The 20885-nt window shown below is 38.3% G+C and overlaps 1 protein-coding gene across 1 annotated transcript in view; it reads left to right on the top strand.

Annotated features, from left to right (window-relative positions):
- The window catches only part of ccser2b (coiled-coil serine-rich protein 2b), a 125495-nt gene that overhangs the window by 59910 nt on the left and 44700 nt on the right, over positions 1-20885 (top strand). The window contains exon 4 of the mRNA XM_052102781.1: positions 15498-15597. Within this exon, the coding sequence (XP_051958741.1) occupies positions 15498-15597 (100 nt within the window). The remainder of the gene's footprint in view (positions 1-15497; positions 15598-20885) is intronic.

Below are 20885 nucleotides of genomic sequence, written 5' to 3'. Positions count from 1 at the left end.
TGGAAATTAAAAAAATGTGCAATGTGATTGTTTATCATTATAGATATTGATATGTAGTAATAAGACATCCAGCCTTTTAGACTCTGTTAACATTGCTGAACACCTTCGCAACCACATAGCAAGAGTTTTGCATAGGAAAGGCTAGAGGTTGGCCGAGTTTTACAGATTAATCAGCACCGATAGCTGCATTTGGAACTATTGGTTATCAGTAAAAATGGAACATAAAATAAACAATCACTAATACCTGTGGACATGTAAGTGAACTACTGCTACTGTAAAAGTGAACGATCAGTCTTTTCCATCATCTTAGTTATCGTTATCGGTAAAATCCAATATCGGTTGATTTCTAGCAAACACTACCTACATTTTCTTTAGAAAGTGTAAAAATCTGAATAGCTTAAAGACTATCTACATAGAATGGTTTCCATTGTACTAGTGGCATTATAACACTAAATTACACCCTTAAAAAAATATGTTTTTAAATGTTGTAATAAGACATCCAGGCCTTCAGAATTTAGCTAACGTTATTGTACTATTTTAATAAAAAAAATAAATGCATTATGGTACCATTTTTACTAACCTCACCATAAATCCCCCTGAACATCCTAATAACAATGTAGTAACGTGCCAACAAACAAGAACACCTTAGCAACCACATAGCAAGAGTTTTGCATAGGAAAGGCTAGAGGTTGTCTGAGTTTTACAGATTAATTGGCACCAATAGTTGCGTTTGGTACTAATGGTTATCGGTAAAAATCCAACATGATGTAAACAATCATTAATACTTAATGAGGATATGTAAGTGAACTACTCCTACTGTATAAGTGAATGACGTCAGCTTTTTCCACCACCTTAGTTATCAGTATCTGCAAAATCCAATATTGGATGACCTCATGCAAACACTACCTAATCTAATCTAATAGCTTAACCTGTTGACCTGTTGACCTTGTTTTGACCACAAGCCAAACATTCCAACTCAAAATTCAAGAGCAGTAGTTCATCACTCCTTTGTATTACAAACATAATTGGTGTCTCTTTTGAAAGAAGACACATGAAAGTTCGTCGTCCAACAGTCAGAATTAGTAAGTCATGAGGAAAAATAGTTAGAACACATTTATTTAAAATAATATATGATACTGACCTTCTTTAGGCATAGAAACACAATGGTGCTGAAGACACACGTCTGACGTAGCATTAGCCATTAGCATTAGCCCCTACATTCAGAATGGTAAACAGGACAACATACACATCATCTAGTGCATATGTCTTACTTCAGATCATAATCGAGTTGTTATAGCAGTGTATTTTACTGATGTCATGTGGATTCCATTCATATAATGAGGCAGAAAGCAGATTATTTCTAGAATATCCAGCCTGCAGTATTTTTGTATACGTCTAAATATTTACAACAAGTCTCAACAGTTAACTCATTCGTTTTGTGCTTCATATGTAATTTATTCTTCTATGGCATGGCACGGGGAAGTCCCTTGACATGTAGGCACTGAGGTAGGCATGATGTCAGAGCAAATCTTCTCTTGCCTATATTCGGAATGAGAAATGAACTTGTGCACCTCTAGCTTCCTGGAGGATTGGATATCACCATATGAGTGTATTACAATGTGTCATCGCAGCACATCACATAATTTAGTGGAATATGGACATAAATAGTCACTGAGTCATTGTTTCATTTGTTTTTGCATGCAGCCATCAAAGATAATACAGTAGAAAGTTGTGTTTATATCACATTTAATTCCAACTGAAACTGTAGATTCAGTAGCAATGCAGGAAACACTTTCATGAGCTTTCAAAAAGTGTGAGGCAAGTCTCTGTCGTGGATGTGTTAACTGTTGAACAAAATAAGCCACATATTAAAATTAATGGGCTTGCCATTTTTCTGAAGGCACAATCAGTTTTGGCGAATCCTTGGTCAAACAGAAGATAATTAGCAAATGCAGCAAATAACCTCGCACACACACGCACACACATTGTAGACTTGTCAAACAAAGTCAAAGGAGTGACTCGGGATCCAGCCAAGCAAGAGAACTCCAGGCGACGGTGTTCCACTCTGCCACGTCTGTCACACTCACATATCAGTGCTCCTACTGTGATTGGCTGCGTCAGAAGCAATGATTTCTTGCCCAGTGTCCATGTGTATGTCTTCAGACAGCTGAGCTGACCCAGTGTTCCCACGTGTCTGTACCTGCTGTCTGATTCATGTTATGCTGAGCACACCATCTCAAAGTCATGCAGCTTAGTTTCAAAGTGATGTCGCTCATGGGGTTGACGTGTATTATTTAAAAGCGTTGTAAGCCATGAACCAAACCAACAAGCTCTGAGGTGAATCACAACATTGGAGTGATCACACTGGTCAAACAAACTGGACTTTGGGGGTCAAACACGCTCTACAGTTTGCCTAGTGTGAGTACACCCTTAGTGCTATTTTAGTTCCAGCACAAAACGCAGGTGACCGTGGGTGGGAATGTTTGCGCTATAGTGGGTGTACATGAACAGTGGGTGTAGTGTATGTAAATGAAGTGGCACAAAGCACAATTTGCTCTTTCTGTGAGAAATAGGTCATTGCACTAATAACTTTGAAAACCATGTCTTAACTCAGGGCAAAATTTAACTCTAAAAAATATAGTAAAATCACTGTTGTAGGCTCTTTTGAAACAAATATGTTTTGTGTTTTGTGTTAAACTATCTTTAGGTCCTGGTTTATTTTTTCAATTGTTATTATTATTATTATTAATATTAATAATAATAGGGGCCTGTTGGGTCTTGGTGTCACTCCCCTGGTGTAAGTGGGTTGTGATGTCATAGACACGTCCAAGACATACACATTTAAGGGGAAAGAATTGTTTCATGGTTGTAAAAACTGTAATATTTTTTAATGTTATATGACGTAATACACAATGCAGCATCATAGGCTTAAAATACCACTTTGGCAATACATCTAGGCAGTGCACCTAAACTAATGAATAGACTATTAGAGAATGTCCAGATAAATGTATTAAGACTTCAAAAGTGTTCTTTTTTTCTTTTTACTTTCATTTTGTTGTAGTTAATAAGTACTTTTGTAGATTATTAGTGATTAAAATTATAGGAATGTTATAGTTTTCTTTTTTTATCGCAATAAATACATAAATAATATAAAACGTGTTATTCATAATATCATATGTGTTATTACAATTATTATATAGAAATGTAATATTGTAATAGTATCAACGGAAAAATAAGTTTTACTCAAAAATAATTAAAATATAGTAGAACGACAGTAAACAACATCAATAGCCTGGGGTAAAAGAAAATAATAATAATAAGATAAAAGAACTAAAAAAGTAAATATACACTAAAATTGTAAATATCAGCTAAATTAAATAAAAATAGCAAAATACAATCAGTTGTTGAAATAAGCTGTACAAACAGGTTTTAAAATATTCATTGAGAAATGCTTTAAGATGTGGTTTATGATACGAATCTTTGCACTTTGACCAAAAGTAGTAAAACACTTTAGTAAAATATTTTTAGCTTATATTTACAAGAACTAATACATCCAGAAAATCATGTATACTGTAACAAACAGCCTCTTCCTGTGCCAGAACTCCTATCACTTCCTGAGGACATGATCAGGAACATCAGGCAACACATATGATTTTGCTATTCATGCCGCAGTCGTTAGGTCTAACCAGTACGGATCCATTGTGTAGGTACAGGTGTTTAACTTACACAAAGCTCGAGATATGACACCTGTAAACAAAGCATTGAAGGGAAGGATGAAGGATGAAATCCTTTGGACCTAATCCAAATAACAGAAATGCATCACCAAATGGCTTGAGCACCACATAGTCATGCCAAAAACAGATATATCAACATCGAGACATAGACAAACAATCACAATTCTAATGCAGAACCATTCAACAGGAGAAGCTCTTTTTAAAACCTCATAAACCTGATGCTATACCATGTTCATCTGAAATGACCACAAAACAATGTGTCCTGTGATGTTGAAATGATCCCAATAAAGAAAACTCAAGAGAAGTCTTTTTTTTAGTATTCCCAAGAGAAGAAAGTGTATTTATTTTCAACAAACAACTTTGCTTTGTTGACACTTCTGTTGTGAACTCTTACGGCCATATTTTGCTAATATAAAAAAGAAAAAACTGACTTCGGAAACAACGGAAGTGACGTTTCAAACTCACGTGATGTGTCACCGCTAGCTTTAGCGTGTTAGCCAACTTCAGTTGAACAATTGTATCTTAAACAACGTACATATTCACACAGCTTGGGGTGATGGTAAAGCATTCAACTCACATTTGTAAAGTGCTGTATCCAATGAAGTTTCTCTAACTACAATATTCTTCATTATTTACTACTGTTTTGTTAAACCAGCAGCGCAGCCAGGAAACTCTGTCCCTTCCGCTATGTACAACAAGTGCATGAAGTGTCCAACGTCCCACACTGCGTTTTGACGGTTGATAAAGTGCATCATCTGGGTACGTAATGTACACTTCTTTTTGCTGCATTTTCAGTGTAAACATACTACTCGCACTGCTTACACTACAAAATGGTGTAGAATAGTGCAGAAGTGTTCGGTTTGGGACGCATAGACCCCGAAGCCGCCGCCATTTGCGGCATTTAGAATTTCATCCGCCGCCAGCCAGTAATTTCGTAAGCCAAATTGAGCCGCCATCTGATAAAGTTTGGCTGAGCCGGCTAGAATTATTTGCATCAAATAATAATTCTATCACATAGAGACATATACACACACGAAATATATAAACAATACACGAGATCTATTTTCCCACTGGATTCATAACAGCATAGTCTTGTGCTCGTTGCTACGATACACAGACTCACAGTGAATTGACGACCAATTAAAATTGCTTGTTTTCCGTACAGAAGAAGCAATGCATTTTTTTCTCACACTGAGGTGAAATGGTGGAAAGAAGCAAGCAAGGTAATTTTGATCTCACTTCTCACATACTTTCCTAATTCCTACTTACTTTTTTTTTTAACTTAGGCCTACCCAGACTTTTGTTAAATCTTACATTTACATTTATGCATTTGGCAGACGCTTTTATCCAAAGCGACTTACAGTGCAATTATTACAGGGACAATCCCCCCGGAACAACCTGGAGTTAAGTGCCTTGCTCGAGGACACAATGGTGGGGGCTGTGGGGTTAGAACCTGTGAGCTTCTGATTAACAGCCCTGTGCTTTAGCCACTACGCCACCACCACTCCGGTTGGCAGAGTGGTGGGCACGGTTCAGGGCACGGTTGCACAAACACCTGAATCAAAGATTGATGTTATGAACCAAATATTCTGGATCGGAGAGATTTATAGCACTGAACGTGATATTACTGCAGTAACAAACCACCGTTTCCACATTGCTAATTCACGACGCATGCTTCAGTGTACATTGAAGTGAAATGTGCAAAACTTTGTCCAAAATAATACTGATAACAGTGTGTGTTTATATTAAGGCGAGACACGGCAGGCAAAAACATCGTTTTTTTTTTACTGGTCAATTTTGAGATTTTTGGATATTTGTCTTCAATAACATGTCTTCTTTCAGACTTGTGGTGAAAAAAAGTCAGAAATACACATTTAGGTCTTTATTTTACTACACTTCGTCTGTTTGCGTCTGTAGATTTCTCATAAATTCAACAAAAGTTTGCGTTCTTAATCAACACACTTCTCCGCGATCTCTGCCGTCACGCAGGTAGTGTGCCGGTGGAATGCATGTTTAGTTCCACTGGCCTACTGCTCAATGGCAAACGATCATCACTTGCTCCTTCAAGGTGTAATATGATAAGCTTCATCCATGATAATGCCAAGTTATTGTATACAACTTAGCCTACATACATTTAGCCTAAACACAACACATTGTAGGCTATTTGAAAATGTTTAGTAGCATACAGACTACAAAATAAATATGTACATACGTTGTGAAAGTAAAATCTGGTGTTTTCTTTATTACATTGTATTGCATTTTGTAGAAATATAGTGTAAGCCATGCATTGCTTGGAAATATTGAGATCTAGTAAATCAGTATAACAGACATCTGTAGACATGAAGTGGCAGCTTCAGCCATTTGCAGCTATGAAAAGTTTGGCGGCTGCAGCAGCCATTTAGGTTTTGGCTGAGCCGGCTAGCCAGCCAATAACTTCATCAGCCAGCCATTATTCTCAAAACAAATGGCTTCGGGCTCTAGGGACGCACCTATAGTCTTTGTTAGCATAGTTCTAGTATTTTAGGGGGTTGCTAGGGCATTCAAAGGAGTTTAAGGAGAGAGAGAGAGAGAGAGAGAGAGAGAGAGATTTGATAGAGCGGGTTAAGGCCTTGTGTAGGTCTGTTTACATTTGAATTTTGACAGATGGAGTTTGAATAGTCTTGGCTCATCTGAACATTCTGTCAATGTAAGTGAAGGGATTTTTTAAAGTCCCTATAGAAATTACACCCTTAATCCCTATAGAAAAAAAAACAATTATGGGAAAAATACATCTGGAACAAGAAAAAAATATAAAATAACGACGATACTTTCCAAACAGGTTTCCAAAACACTCCCTCTGTCTTATATTGGTCGAAAAAAAAAACAACAACAACTGATAGTACCGCTCCAAACTCATGCCTCTGTTTAAGCCAGTATTGCTGTGTTGGACTGTTGGATTCTCAAACAAACTCAGAAAATCTTGAGAATATCAAACCTCCAAAGGTGTATTAACAGTCCGCTCTGCAACTGAAACAGGAATAGGAGAAAGTATTGTAACACCTCAAAAATGAAACCCTTCACCTTTTAGATTTGAAATCTTTGATGAGTGGGATGTGACACAGCTCCACTAGGGGTCAGTGTTCCTCCAGCATGTTGAACTGCTACGAGAGTGTGGAGATGCTGTGGCATTCTTATCTCTCTTTCTTTTGCCCTCTCATCCTGTCTCTTGCTTTCACTCTTGCCAGTTGTGCTTTCACTGTAACATTTTCAACGTTGTCTAATTGTGTGGGCTGATTAGAGGCTCTGTGCAGTTCCTCAGTTCTCCAGGAGTGTCTGTTGTTGTTGCTTGCCAACCATCACTTGAGGGCCCTTACTGTGGCACCGAATCCATTAAGGTAACACATGTTTCTCCTTGTTTTTTCTTTCTTAATGACAAAACCTAAACTGAATCCATTCCCATAAGAAATCTGCAAGACTGTTACAGCATCGGATTGTATCAAATTATAAAGAGCAACATTAAAATTGACCCTAATTACTTTATAATTGCACCTTCATGATCTTACTGACCACGATTCTTCAGTGCATGTCATTTAAAAAAAAATACAAAAAATAAATAAAAGGCTTTCACTTGCAACTTGGTCCGCCTTTGAAATAACTTTCCTTTTCTGGTGACATCCCTCTTTTATTCCTGGTGGAGGAAATCAAGTGCTGTCCTAAATTTCTGTCCCATTTTTTTCAAGAACTCAAATCATGTTGTTTGGTTATAAAATGGGTTTCACTTGCACCAGGGATTTTTTATTTAAATGTATTTATTTTACCTGGAAAGAAATGAATAGCACGTTTGACAAAAGATGATCTGGTTCTTTTGAACCTAATGTACATTGCGAAACATACAGCATGACGAGTCTAGTCCGATTCCTGAATGAATGACTCTGACTAGCCGAATGATTCGTTTTTTTGAATCAGGATGATAATCGTTGCCTATTTTGTTTTTGTATTTTAGTGATTGAATAAGTATTAAACCGCAAGTCATTCATTCCATCCAACTCCATATTTACTGTTAAAAATCCACATCCTTTAATCACAAACAACTGGACAATTTATTGGAAATTCACTTGGTCACATGGAGTGTAAGCCCTACATAGTGCATCTTTGAAGTTACAGAGAAGACAGAAAAACAAACACAAGTTGCCCATCACTTTCTGTTTATACATCCCATTTCATTTCTATTCATTCCCATTCATAAGCGTACACATCCCAGACCTCATTACACGTTTAAAAAAACATCCACCATGCCTTTTTACAAGCATTTCTGTGATGTATGCCTTACTGCTGGACTATTTGTTCTCTGACCCTTTGTGAGGACTCTCTGGGTTGTTCATTAGCTAGCAGGATGAGCTTAGCTTTTAAGTTGCTTTTTATTTTTTTTAATCATTAGGACATGCTTAAAGTGACCCCAGTCTCTGGAACAGTGCTCACTGAACTATATTTACAAGGCGTTAGGGAGCTGAGCAAATGTTGTTTTGCAAACTCTGCTAATAAAACATGAGGTTAAAACTAAAACTAGTCTGAATAACTACTGCGAAATACTGCACATAGCGAGGATTTGTCATGCTTAATGAACGGAATGAGCATTAATGTACCCTCACAATGTTCCAAAACCATATGACTTTCTTTTGTTTGTGGAACACAAAACGAGACGTTTAGTTTTCAAATCTCTGTTAGACGTCATCATCCTCTCTCTAGTTCTGTGGCTGTAGCCATGCCATCCAGCATGTGGATTTACTTTCTCTCTGATCTAATCACACGGCATGATGGTCCGAACCTGTCTATCCACTTTACTGATGCTGTTTGACAATTCCATTACCCCTCAGCCTCCTTTACATCCTGACCCTGTCTTCAGCAGTCTTGTGCAGTGAGGACGACATGTGACCTACTTCCGAATGACCTTGTCTTGTTTCTTGTGGTCTGAGCATCTAGTTTTCTGTTGCTGGATTTGTTCTTCTTCTACTTGTTGTCTTTTACAGTGTTCTTCTTCATCACACCACCATCTTCAGTCGGGTCAGTCTTGTCCATAGTCAACTGTACAGTAAGCCATTAGTAGGTTGACTTCCTGAAGAGTGTAAACATTGCCACACTGTATACACATATAATTGGAAGATTTTCATGATGATTATCGATAGATATCGGGATTTGTTCAGATATAAATTGGGGTGCTCGTTGCGCAATAGTCTTTGTCTTTTCAAACATACTTCTCAAAACAAATTTGGTAAAGTGGGAGTGGCAGAGTAACTTAAAACTCTTATGATATTCAGTTATTTTTGACCAAATACACTCACAATGCAGAACACACACACAGAACCAGGGCATCAATAAGTGGAGCTCAACAGTAATATATTATGCATTTACTTTTAATTATTACATTTTATGTTTGAAATAAATTATTGGTAGAAAAATGCTTATTCTGTGTCACCTCTTTGTAACACCATGGTCAGGTTTGATTGCAATCATAATGACATTAACTGCAAAAACTGACACTTCAAATACATTTTTACTATACATTACATTAAACTTTGACAAATAATTGTTTGATAATGTCTAAATATATATCCAAACGCATATCTTGTGATAAAATATAAAATAAGGTTACAACAAGCCATCAGACTACACAGTAGGTGGCTACAGAATGTTACTGGCATGACATGGTTATTTACTCTAGCCATCAGTGGATGATATATTGTGTATATGTATCTTTAATATAGCCTACACGTTGTATTTTCAGTTACAAGTATGACTTTTTGTTGTTTGAGAGCTTGAATGAAACATCTTCAAAGCTACATACAGAGAAATTGCATAATCATTTTGAATCGTTCAGTTTGCGCAGTTAAACCAGTTTTATACACTAACCTGCAAACTCATCAACATCACTTTCATTCTTGAAGATGAAAAAACCTTTGTAACTTTTGTGTGTATTTGTCCTGTGCAAGGAGCTCTAAAATACCAGTCCTGCATTGTGATACCTTGTGACCTACTTCAATAAATGTTACATCACCCCCTTGTGGTCTCACAACACTATTACGCCAGACATTAAACAGAAGTCCAACTGAGTGAATTGGAAAGCAAATTAAATGTCAGCTAATGTTAATATATCAATGCCATAAAAAATTGATTGGTAAATTAACGTGCTGATCAATAATCGATATATCAGTATAATTATGACATGCCAAGGAAATACATTTACCCTGTATTGAAATATGATATCTCAAAATGTGCAGCTTGTTGAGGAGAGGTGTGCTTTTACTATTTTAAGAGATTGGACATATGGTTTTTGCCTGTGAAATGATAAAGCGGTCTTGAGCCTTGAAGGTGTGGACCAGAGCTAGTAAACAACCACTAGTAAACAAACCGCTTCTTGTGTCAAGAATGCAGACAAGGCTCTGCTGACTGGTTGATCTGATTTGAATCATCACAGTTTTGAGGTCAATTCAGTCCACTGTGATTCTGCACCGTTAGACCAAAGTTATGGGTGAGTTTGTCCATTATTAAACCACTGTTTGCCTGGTGCAAAATGGCTGTTTTAACAAAGAATTGCTGAACTACCGTAAATACAACAGCATTATACGCGATAAGTCTACTTTTCATCCCTCTCTCTCTCTCTTTCTTTTACTTTCTGTCTCCCTTGTCCCCGCCGAGAGCACTACAGAATTTCAATACCGTGTGTTCAGACGGTCACACACCAGTGGCACAAGGACCCCTCTGAAATATTGATGAGCGATTTGCTCCTTCACTCTCTCTGCTACTCAAAAAAACATAATTTTGTTTTTTATATATATTTATTTATTTGTTTGTTCTTTTTTGTCTGAGGTAATCCATCAGCATGGTCATATTTTCTTGTTTGTTTTGCTTTGCTGACGGGACTCAAAATGGTAAAGCTGCACAAGAAATATTTCAAAAGCATGTCCGTGTCAAGAACTCCAGTCATGGAGGAGATGTGTTTTTCATCTAGACCTTCATTTTCCATTAAGGAAATCAGAATGGAAGTTTTGTGACTTTAAGTTCATGTCTGTTACAGGTAGCTTTGAGGCTAACATCTATATGCTTGTGTACTCCTAAAAAAATAGTCCTATAGTTAGGGTGACCAGATTTTTAAAGTCTCAAACCAGGACACTTGGTGCGGGGTGGGGGTGCATTATTGTAAAAAAAGAAAATAAGTTGGATAAAATTGCATTTAGCTTTTTATTTAGTATTGCCCTGAAGAATTTGACATAACAGATACTCATATATATTCCAGAAGACAAAATAGTAACTGAATGTACACATATGGTCCTATTGAAAGGTTTACATTCCCTTGATTCTTAATATAGAGTGTTGCTTTCTCAATGATCAATGACGGTTTGTGTAATAATTGTTCACGAGTCTCTGCTTTGTCCTGAGCTGTGACATTGTCCACTTTCCTTAAGAGAAATCCTACAGGTCCTGCACATTCTTTGGTTTTCCAGCATCTTCTGAACATTCCAGCTCTTCCCAACAGTGGCTACATGATAATGAGATTCAGCTTTTGACACTTAGGACAACTGATGGACACATACCCAACTATTACAAAAGGTGCAAACATTCACTGATGCTCAAGAAGGCAACACAAGAACAAAGGGGGTGCAAAATTTTGAACAGGATGATTTGTGTAAATGGCAGTACATTTTGTGTAATGTAGCTTTTAAAGGGCAGAACTACATAAAAATATGATCTTTCATCTCTTATATTTGTATTCATTATGAAAGGGGTGTGAAAACTAAAGAGTTATGCAAACTTCTGCACTTAACTACATACAATATATAGTTTTTGAAAATAAATATTTTACTTTAGATTGAGTTTTTAACTTTTTTTAAATGTACAAATTCCACGTAGTCTATTTTATTCATATGATGTCAACATATGTCAACACAATTCCCACATCTCAACATTTAAGTGTACTATGTGAACAGTGCAGTGTAGCTGTCTGTATGTGCTCGTGGGGAAATGAACATTCACAGCAAAACATTTTGTTCACATTTCCACGTGTTGCGCAAAGAAACGGATCGGCTTCTTTCAGCTCGTTGTTGAAAACACATTTTATTTGAGTATTTCTAAATTGCGCTAATGAGACAACAGCGAGGACGACAATGAGGAGATTTCATTTAAAAAAAACAACAAAAAAACTGAGCCTACCAGCAGAAGCTGAGACATAATAAACGTTTTTAGAGAATTGTCAGGACACCGGTACACACTTCTTAAAATCAGGACTGTCGCTGGTAAACCGGGATGTCTGGTCACCTGACTAGAGCAAAAAATGGGCATTTAAATGTACAATTTATTCTCTCTCCCAACAAAATTTACCACAAAAATGTATGATATTGGACTCATTTTTGTCCAGTGCCCATCCACTTTTTATTTTTTTCAGGAAGTATTTTTCCCATTAAAAAAAAACATTCATAGGATATGATAAAATTAGGACTGGGAAATGTAACATGTTAATTTAAGTATTTTATTGTAAATAGTGAAAAAAAAAAAAACAGTATAGGGCATCACTGCAGCATGTTTATTGTGTTTATTTAGAGTCCCACAGACACCCTACACCAACCGCTTCCCCTAACCTTCCCTAACAAAAATTAACCATGGTTTACTACAGTAACAATAGTATCACCGTAGTATTTTGTAGTAAAATCAAAGTAACCACAATTTTTTGTATGAGATTAACATGCAGAAAGACATTGGCTGGCATCATCCAAATCGGTGAAGATGTTGGGGCACCTGAAGCGGGAGCAGGAATATAGAATGTGGTCGGCCGTCTGCTCCTTGCCGTCGCCGCATTCGCAGATTGGGTCATCCGTGAGACACCACTTGTATGGGGTGTCCCGGAAACGGCCTTGTCAAGTTCTTAGTCGGTTCAGCTTGACCTAGGCTTGTCTGGGTAGGCCATTTCCAGCGGGTTTGTTTGATACTTTGTCGATAAACTGCTTCTGTCTGTGGTTGTTATTATTCCACGTGTCTTGCCACTTTTTATTAGTCCAATTGGTGCCATTGTCATTATTTGCTTCTTTCATTTTTTACGCAAACATATCGATTTCCTTCAGAAGACATTAATTGATCGACTGGAGTCGTTAATGAGTCATTACTCATTACTTTTATGCTAAATATGACTTTTGGACCGTCAAATAGCCAGCAGTCTAATGGCATCTGTTTACTTGCATGTTATGAACAAGTAGAGCTGAAATGTGCTTATAAAAATCTTCAATTCGCTTCTGCTGAAGAAGGAAAGTCATACACATCTGGGATGGCTTAAAGGGAAATCAATCAAGAGAGGATTCTCATTTGGAGTGAACTAACCCTTTAAACATGTTATATATATATAAAAGAAGTTGAAATAACACAGACTGATAGGTTTAACAGAAGCATGTACCATCGATTAACAACCTCTGAGCTCATTGTAGGTCTGTCTTTAAAGATCCCTAAAAATCAATTCCCCTTATGGAGAAAAATAAATAAATGAAAATGACTTTTGTTGCACTCTATTCTGTTTAGAATGACAATGTCCCCTAATACCACCTGCCACTGACTCGCAACTATGCACATGTCATTTTATCGAGTAGGATATCTAGCAGGATCTTAATAACCTGAGTAATAACGTAGCATGATATATACCATAGTACTACCCAGCCCTCGTGCAGACATGTACAAACACAGAGTTATCACGAAACCAAGCAGTAAAAGCAAACATCCTTGGTGTAAGCAATGAGTAATTTAATTGGCTGATCGAGTGTGTGTTTGAATAAAGCGGGTCACGTCTGTGGCTTGTTTGAAAGGCTGCAGCTCTATTGTGTGGAGAGCTCTATCTACAGGCTGTATGAGAAATGGCATTTTGTTGCAATAATGAAAAAAGCAAATGACTGTCTGCAGGGAGAAAAAGGCCAAAACTGGAGCAAAGAGAGTAAAGTTCACTCAGCAGCACTTTCTTTGTTTTGAGCAGAGGAAAAACAAGGTTTCTGGGAGAGCTGGCATAGAGAAAGAGAGTGCAGATAATTATGTATTCTCTATGAGATGCGGAGCGGTTTCTGTTGGCAAGGTCAGCATGTCTTTTCTTGAGTATGCTCGCAAGGTGAGACTTCTTTGGTTAAGCTTAATGTATTTGAAAGGGTATCTGTTGTCCCACTTTATCTATTTCCACAGCTCATTTAAAAACCTTCATAATTACCCAATCAAACTGTAGTTTGCCAAGCTACAAGTTAACTTAAAGTAGTTAGACTACAGTAACGCTAATGCTTTTAGTTAGCTACACTAATAAAAATGAGCTAACTACATTGAAACTATATATATTTTCAAATCTGTAGCTTGTATATCTATTAAATATGTTACTGATCAGTAATAAACAGCATTTGAACACATAAACCCTTTGTCTAAGGGTATTTGACTAATGGGTACAGAGCAATACTCAGTTCTTGTATTGAAGATACAGTATCACGGTTAGCATACACAGCGTCTCATTCCCTCCTTTCAGGAAACTTTCCCTTTCAAGTAGGTCATCTCGACGCTGCGTCATTGCTGATGCTATGGGGAATGTATACCAGAATGCCGTGCTACTGATTCACACTTGCAACGATACCTACTAGTTGATAGGTAGTAAAAGACATCCACAGAATCTCCTCTTCCTATCACAATAAGGTTAAGCGTAGAGGTCAAGCTTTCCGTTTAGAGGTCAAATGTGAACTGGACTCGTTCGGAAATACTGGTAAACCAGCTCTGGCAATTTCCCAGAATGAAAAGTTGTAACAGCACAGTTGTTTGAGCATGTATGAGGTATGGTACTGTACTGATGTAAGAAGTCTGCTTTGAGCCAATCACAATGTTCTGATGGACGTGACATAATTACTCTGCGCCATTTAAACAATACTGTGATGTTTAGCAGCAGGTTAGGTAGTTTCGCTACTTGATAATCCATTACAGATGTATTTGGGGAGGGATTTTCTCATTCTAGAGAGAATTTGATTGGACAAAAATCTGTGTATCTGTTTTTTTCAGCGTTTAGGACACAATAAAGATGGTCTCAAAGCAGAACACACTTGGATTTTAAGCCACAAAGCTCAAACAATAAAATTTTGATTTCATGGGTTTCACTTTAAATCAGAAATCAGAAATTACAGTGGCTAGTATCACTAATATTCTGGTCAGCAGATAACCTTTTTTTCACTGGTTAAGATTGTAAAACAATGAAAAAAGACAAGCCGTTCTTTGACCAACTCTGTACAGTCTGTTCTGGGAAAGTTTTAGTCATATCGGTTACTGTTTTGCAAATGCTCTTTTCCCTTCTGAGTGTTCCTCAATTGTCATGCCATGGGTAGATGAGGGTCGGTCATGGGGAAAAGTCATTTAGCGCAGGTACTCAGCTGGGACTAAGCCTTCTCTGAGGGGAGGGTGTCTAACTTTAGGTACGATAACTGCTCCATGCTTGGATACACATCAGTTGTCTTCCTCCCTTGGTGAAGTGTGCTCTGCCCATTGCTTGAAGTCCCATGTTTATCTGATATGTGTTGCACCTTCATCTTTGGCTCAAGTGCTTGTTCTGTGACCCTTTTCCTGAAACAGTTCACTGATAATGTGTTTGATATGAAGGATAATTTACAGTCAGCCGATCATCATTATAAATTTAAACAGAGCGCTCGCTTCATCATTAAATTTGAGGACTGACGTCTAGTGTGCTGTCATTTTAAATTCTAAGTGTAATTTTGACTCATTCCTTCTCATGTTTATTAGGACATTCTCAGCAACCTGGAGAATGTGGAGTCATGTGACCTGGGGGACGATGACCTCATAATGGATTTGGATCTGTCTGAAGATGCATCCTTACACAGCAGTGAGTGATGACATCATCTGACCAGTATTTCTAGTATGACATCAACCTTTAGAACATTCAAAACTGTTTGATTTTGTTGGTTTGTACAAATCTAATGATGTATGTAAAATAAGATACGATTGTCTTTAGCAGTTTTAACTTAATGGACTAGTTCACCCCAAAAAATGTCATAATTGTCATAAATTTTGTCATCATTTACTTAACCCTCATGTCATTCTAAAACTGTATGACTTTGTTCCATTGAACTCAAAAGGAGATGTTTAGCAGAATGTTCACTCTGTTGTTTTTCATACAATGAAAGTAAATGACAACCAAGCCCAAGAAAAGTTCCAGAATTGTACCATAAATGTAGTCCATGCAACTTGTGCCAAAAGTCATTTGTAACATTGTAACAAAAATAGTGTTGTGTCATGTTTAACTTCAGTGAGCACCAGTTTTTATTTTAGTTCAAATGTTGGTCTTTTGATGAAAATTTCCTTTAAATTTGTCAATATTCTATATAATATTCATTCGAGTCAGTTTTACTCTATCAACAACGTGAAAAAAACGGTCCAGAAAACCTGAGCTCCTGAATAGCCTGTAATAAATGTAGTGCAGTATTAGCTACTTTTTAGAAGTTACTGTGTTTTTAATTCTTCACACTTTAGAAACTATTCTAGAATATTCAACTATTCACTATTCCATGCTTTAGAGAGTTTAGGATACTACATCACATGTAGCGTGATTTTACAAAACCGCATATTCACATCGCAAGTTACACAATCTGAATAGTGCGTGACTGAAACCCCGTTCACAGTGTCCGTGATGTAATCGCTGGATACGACAGGAGACCATTCATTTTCAATGAGAGTTGGCGACTTCCGGCGGCACGAGTGACTGTTAGCGACAGGATGTTGGCATGTCAAGTGACGAGACAAAGTTGAGAAAAGTTTAACTTTACAGTATGCAAATGCAGAGCCATATCGCGCAGCGACTACCAATGAGAGAAGACCCACGCCATCTGTCTTAGATAAGATATTGGAGCTGAGTGCAAGACATCATCGATTTCACTCTTCTATATCACTTGTCTGTATCCACATACATAATATACTGTATGTGAATATATATATATATATACATACATGATATAATATAACAGCGATGCGTGGAACACCGTGTCAGAAATTGACGGAATTCTGAGTGAGTTTGATTGATACATTGAAAGATCGATTGTCTTTTTCATGATATGATGTATTTGAGCACAGCTACAGTTTAAATAAAAACACTCCCCATAGAATATTTATTATTAGAGGCCAAACAATTGATTCCTAGTCATATAATAATAATATCTTAGTCTAAGTCTACATGAATCCGGATCAATTTGAAAACAGCATTTTCATTTTCGAAAATCCGTTTTCAAGCGTTTTCCAAAAGTTGCTCGTCCAGAATGAAAAACGCTTAAAATCGATTTGTACGATCGGAGGGGACAAGGGGACCTGGACGAGGGAGGGGACAAGGGGAGGGAAACAGAAATAATTTAAATGGGGGGTACTTCCTGTAAACACAAACAAAACACAAAAATGTAAACATGACGGAAAAGGCCAGCGCAGAGCAGCAGTGAGAGAGAGAGAGGTGAGAGAGATGAAAAAAAAAACCTACTTGCCGGTTCTCCGATACACCGTCGCATGGTCCTCTATCACTTCTTCACCCTTGCGTTCTTGGCGACTCGTGGGGACACTCCTCCGCCCCTGGCAGCGGCCCTACTGCTCCAGGCGGTCTGGGAACACTTCCCTCCTCCCCTCGCGGACGGCGGTCTTCCTCCGATCCCTCCGCGTTTCTGGGGGATGTCAGGGCTCTCCTCCACCCCTGGCAGAGGCTCCATCGCTCTAGGCGGTCGGGGAGTCCAGTCCCCACTCGCCTCGCGGACGGTGGCCGTTCACCGCGTCCGGGCGGTCGGGCTACTCCCTCCCCCGGTGGATGGCAGCGGCGCTCCCCTGGGTGGACGGCAGTGTCGAGGACTCCGCAACGGGCATCCCTCCTCCTTCCCGGGCTTCGGCACCAGTGTGAAGAAGTCAATGGAAAGGAGGAGGCGAGAATCGGCTTGTCAATATAAATAATATTTTAATAATAAACTGAAACAGAAGACACAAAAACACTCATGACGGACATGTCCGTGAACTGTCTCTCTCTCGTCGCACCACTGTCTGACATCAGCTTTTATCCCTCTCGGAGGCTTAATTAGCCTGATAAGGGACCGGGTGTGAATAATCACAACCCGGCCCTGCCCTCCGCCCTGCCACAGCCGTCTTTACATCAGCTATGGAACTACAGGAAACACAGGCAAGACAACAGTGTTCATCAGCCCTGTATTACTCACCCAAAGCGTTTGTTAGGAAAGTATGGTTTGACATTCAGCTGTTTCACACAGAAGTGGAGAAGGTAACCGGGACCCATCAAATGAGTCCTTCGCTGTCCAGCATGTTGAGAAAAAATTATTTATATTATAATATGATAAATATTCATCTAAAATGGCTGCCCTACTCAACATGTGCGCCTATATCCGTTTATAGAGGGCTGTTTTGAAATCGAGCAATGCAACATCGCAAATGTATTCTTAGTTTAATCAGTTGTGCAGCCTTAATGGATACCGCACTGATGTCTCAGAGTTCAAATTCTGCAGGATTAGAGCGTTTTGGATCATTTTCTTTTCATCATGAACAGTAAGTGCAACTTTTACAACAGTTGTCATCAACACCGCGTTTTCCTCATTCATTTGATAATGACAACGAATAGGAATGTAACATTACATGTTCTCTGGATTGCCAATCCTTGTACATAATTTTGCTTTCATTGTTTCTGGATTGATTATATACAGTTTTTAAAGAGTGTTTGGTCTCCAAAAAACGATATTATCGCACTGCTTTATCTGATGTCTGATTTAGAACAGGCAGAACTCTAGATCTAACAATCTAACAACCTTTAAAGCTAGAGTTTTTCCCGATTCCACATTACATGTTAACACATTTACTGCATTCTTACTGGCAAGTGTCGTGCACAAATCTGTTTTATGTTTTGATAACAGTAAAGAATGTGAATGTTCAAATCTCATGTAAACACAGGTTTCTTGTGTTTCTTTTCTGTATTGGCGCAAATGAGATTTGAGAACTGCAGCGCGGGAGCAATATTCAGTCAATAATGACTTACATTTCTGTCTCTTCCTTAAACAAAGCAATCATATCACCTTAGTATACTTTTATACGTTTAGGGTGCTCGTTCGTCTGCATGACCCCGTCTGTCACCATTCACTTCCATTGTATGGAAAAGAGCGGCACAAACATTCTGCTAAACATCTCCTTTTTGTGTTCACTGAAGAAATAAATGATGCACAGGGGTTGGAACGACATGAGGGTGAGTAATTGATGACAGAGTTTTCTTGTCTCTTATTGTTTCTATCCTTGATTCCTATTATTGTTCTAGAAACTTATAAGAGTCGTGTGTGTATTATTGTGCTCCTAAATATGAACTTTTGAATAGCCAAATGATTCAATTTAAAAATTTTGACAATGAAATAATGAATGTTAAGAGTGTAGAGATCGCTGAAGCGGCTGTGTTTGTGTGTGCGCATCAGCGTAAAGTTCAGTATTTGTGAGCGTATCGTTCATTCAGCCATTAGACTGACAGTGCAGCTTGAGTGGCTCTTCAACTTTACCTCAGATAAGATTGCAGCATATCAATCGCATCATACCGTCACTGTGATATCTTCATATCTTGATATGAGAGAGAAAAAGAGCCTTTTGTTGTCATTCTCCAGTGGTTTGAGCTGAGTTGGAGATATCAGGCTGAGTTATGAGCTTTTATTGGTTATGATATCTTTTTCTGCTATATCTTGGCAGCTTGAAGTAATATAAAACGGAATATATCGCTCACAGTATTTCTGCCTGTGCAGGAGTTTTCGCTTGTGGATCTGTTATTATTTTCTCATTAACGCAGACATTGTATCCAACTACAGCTCTTTAATATGGACTTGTATGATTCTGTTTTAAAAATGTAGGCTAACATAAAGGGAAGTATTTGCTATTGATACATATTGATTTTAAAATCAGAGCTGTCAGGATCAATTTGGCGGGAAATGGAGGGTTCTTTTATTCGTCCTTGCATGTTTACGCCACGTCTGTTCCGCTGCAGACTAATTACTTGACCAGACCACATTTTTCAGATATTGGTGTTTCTTCAGCTTTGGTAATTTCATGTCCCATGGGTTGATTTTTATTAAAAATAACAGATTTTATCTTTTTTTTGTCACATGAAAGATTTCTTCGAAACTTTTCACCTAGCCTTTATCATGTTTTTTTATGTAAAGATTTTACTGTTTTAGCCTTGTCCCAAACCCAGACTTTGAAAATCCATTAGAACTATACAATTACTAAATCTTTAACCTCTTTAACTGCATTTTTTGGCTGCGTCTACATTTAAAAGCTCACCTTACACACATACAGTGGACTAATTGCATAAAATTGGTCTAATATTACAGAAACCTCCTTAAATTTCAAGAAAAGATTAGAAAAATGTATAAATAATATTGTATACACTGATGAGCCAAAACATTATGACCACTCACAGGTGAAGCTAATATCGTAGATCATCTCCTAACAAGGTCACATGTCAAGGTCTGGGATGATTAGATGGTAAGTGAAGAATCAGTTCTTGATGTCAACGTGTCGAATGCAGGAGAAATGTGCAGGAGTAAAGACCTGAGCGACTTTGACAAGGGCCAAATTGTTATGACCAGTCGACTGGGCTTGTGGGGTGCTCCCGGTCAGCAGTGGCGAGTACCTACCGACAGTGGTCCGAGGAGGGACAAACCACAAACCGGAGACCGGGTGTTGGGCGCCCAAGGCTCATCGATGCACGAGGTCAACGAAGGCTATCCTGTCTGGTCTGGTCCTACTGAAGGCTTTTGAAAATGTTAATGATGGTTATGGGAGGAATGTGTCACAACACACAGTGCTGCGTATGGGGCTGTGTAGCCCATGATGACCCCTGTCCACTGTTGAAAGCACTTACACCTACTGGACATTTGAGCAGTGGAAGAAGGTTGCCTGGTCTGATGAGTCCCATTTTCTTTTACATCAATTAGACGGTCGTGTTCGTGCGCACCGTTTATCTGGGGAACTGATGGCACCAGGATGTACTGTGGGAAGACAACAAGCCGGTGGAGGAAGTGTGATGCTCTGGGCAATGTTCTGCTGGGAAACCATGAGTCCGACCATTCATGTGGACACGTGCCACCTGCCTTAACATCATTGCAG

The sequence above is a fragment of the Xyrauchen texanus genome, chromosome 33, assembly GCF_025860055.1.
Source record: "Xyrauchen texanus isolate HMW12.3.18 chromosome 33, RBS_HiC_50CHRs, whole genome shotgun sequence".
NCBI classification, from domain to species: Eukaryota; Metazoa; Chordata; class Actinopteri; order Cypriniformes; family Catostomidae; genus Xyrauchen; species Xyrauchen texanus.
This window is presented reverse-complemented; position numbering and strand designations above follow the sequence as displayed.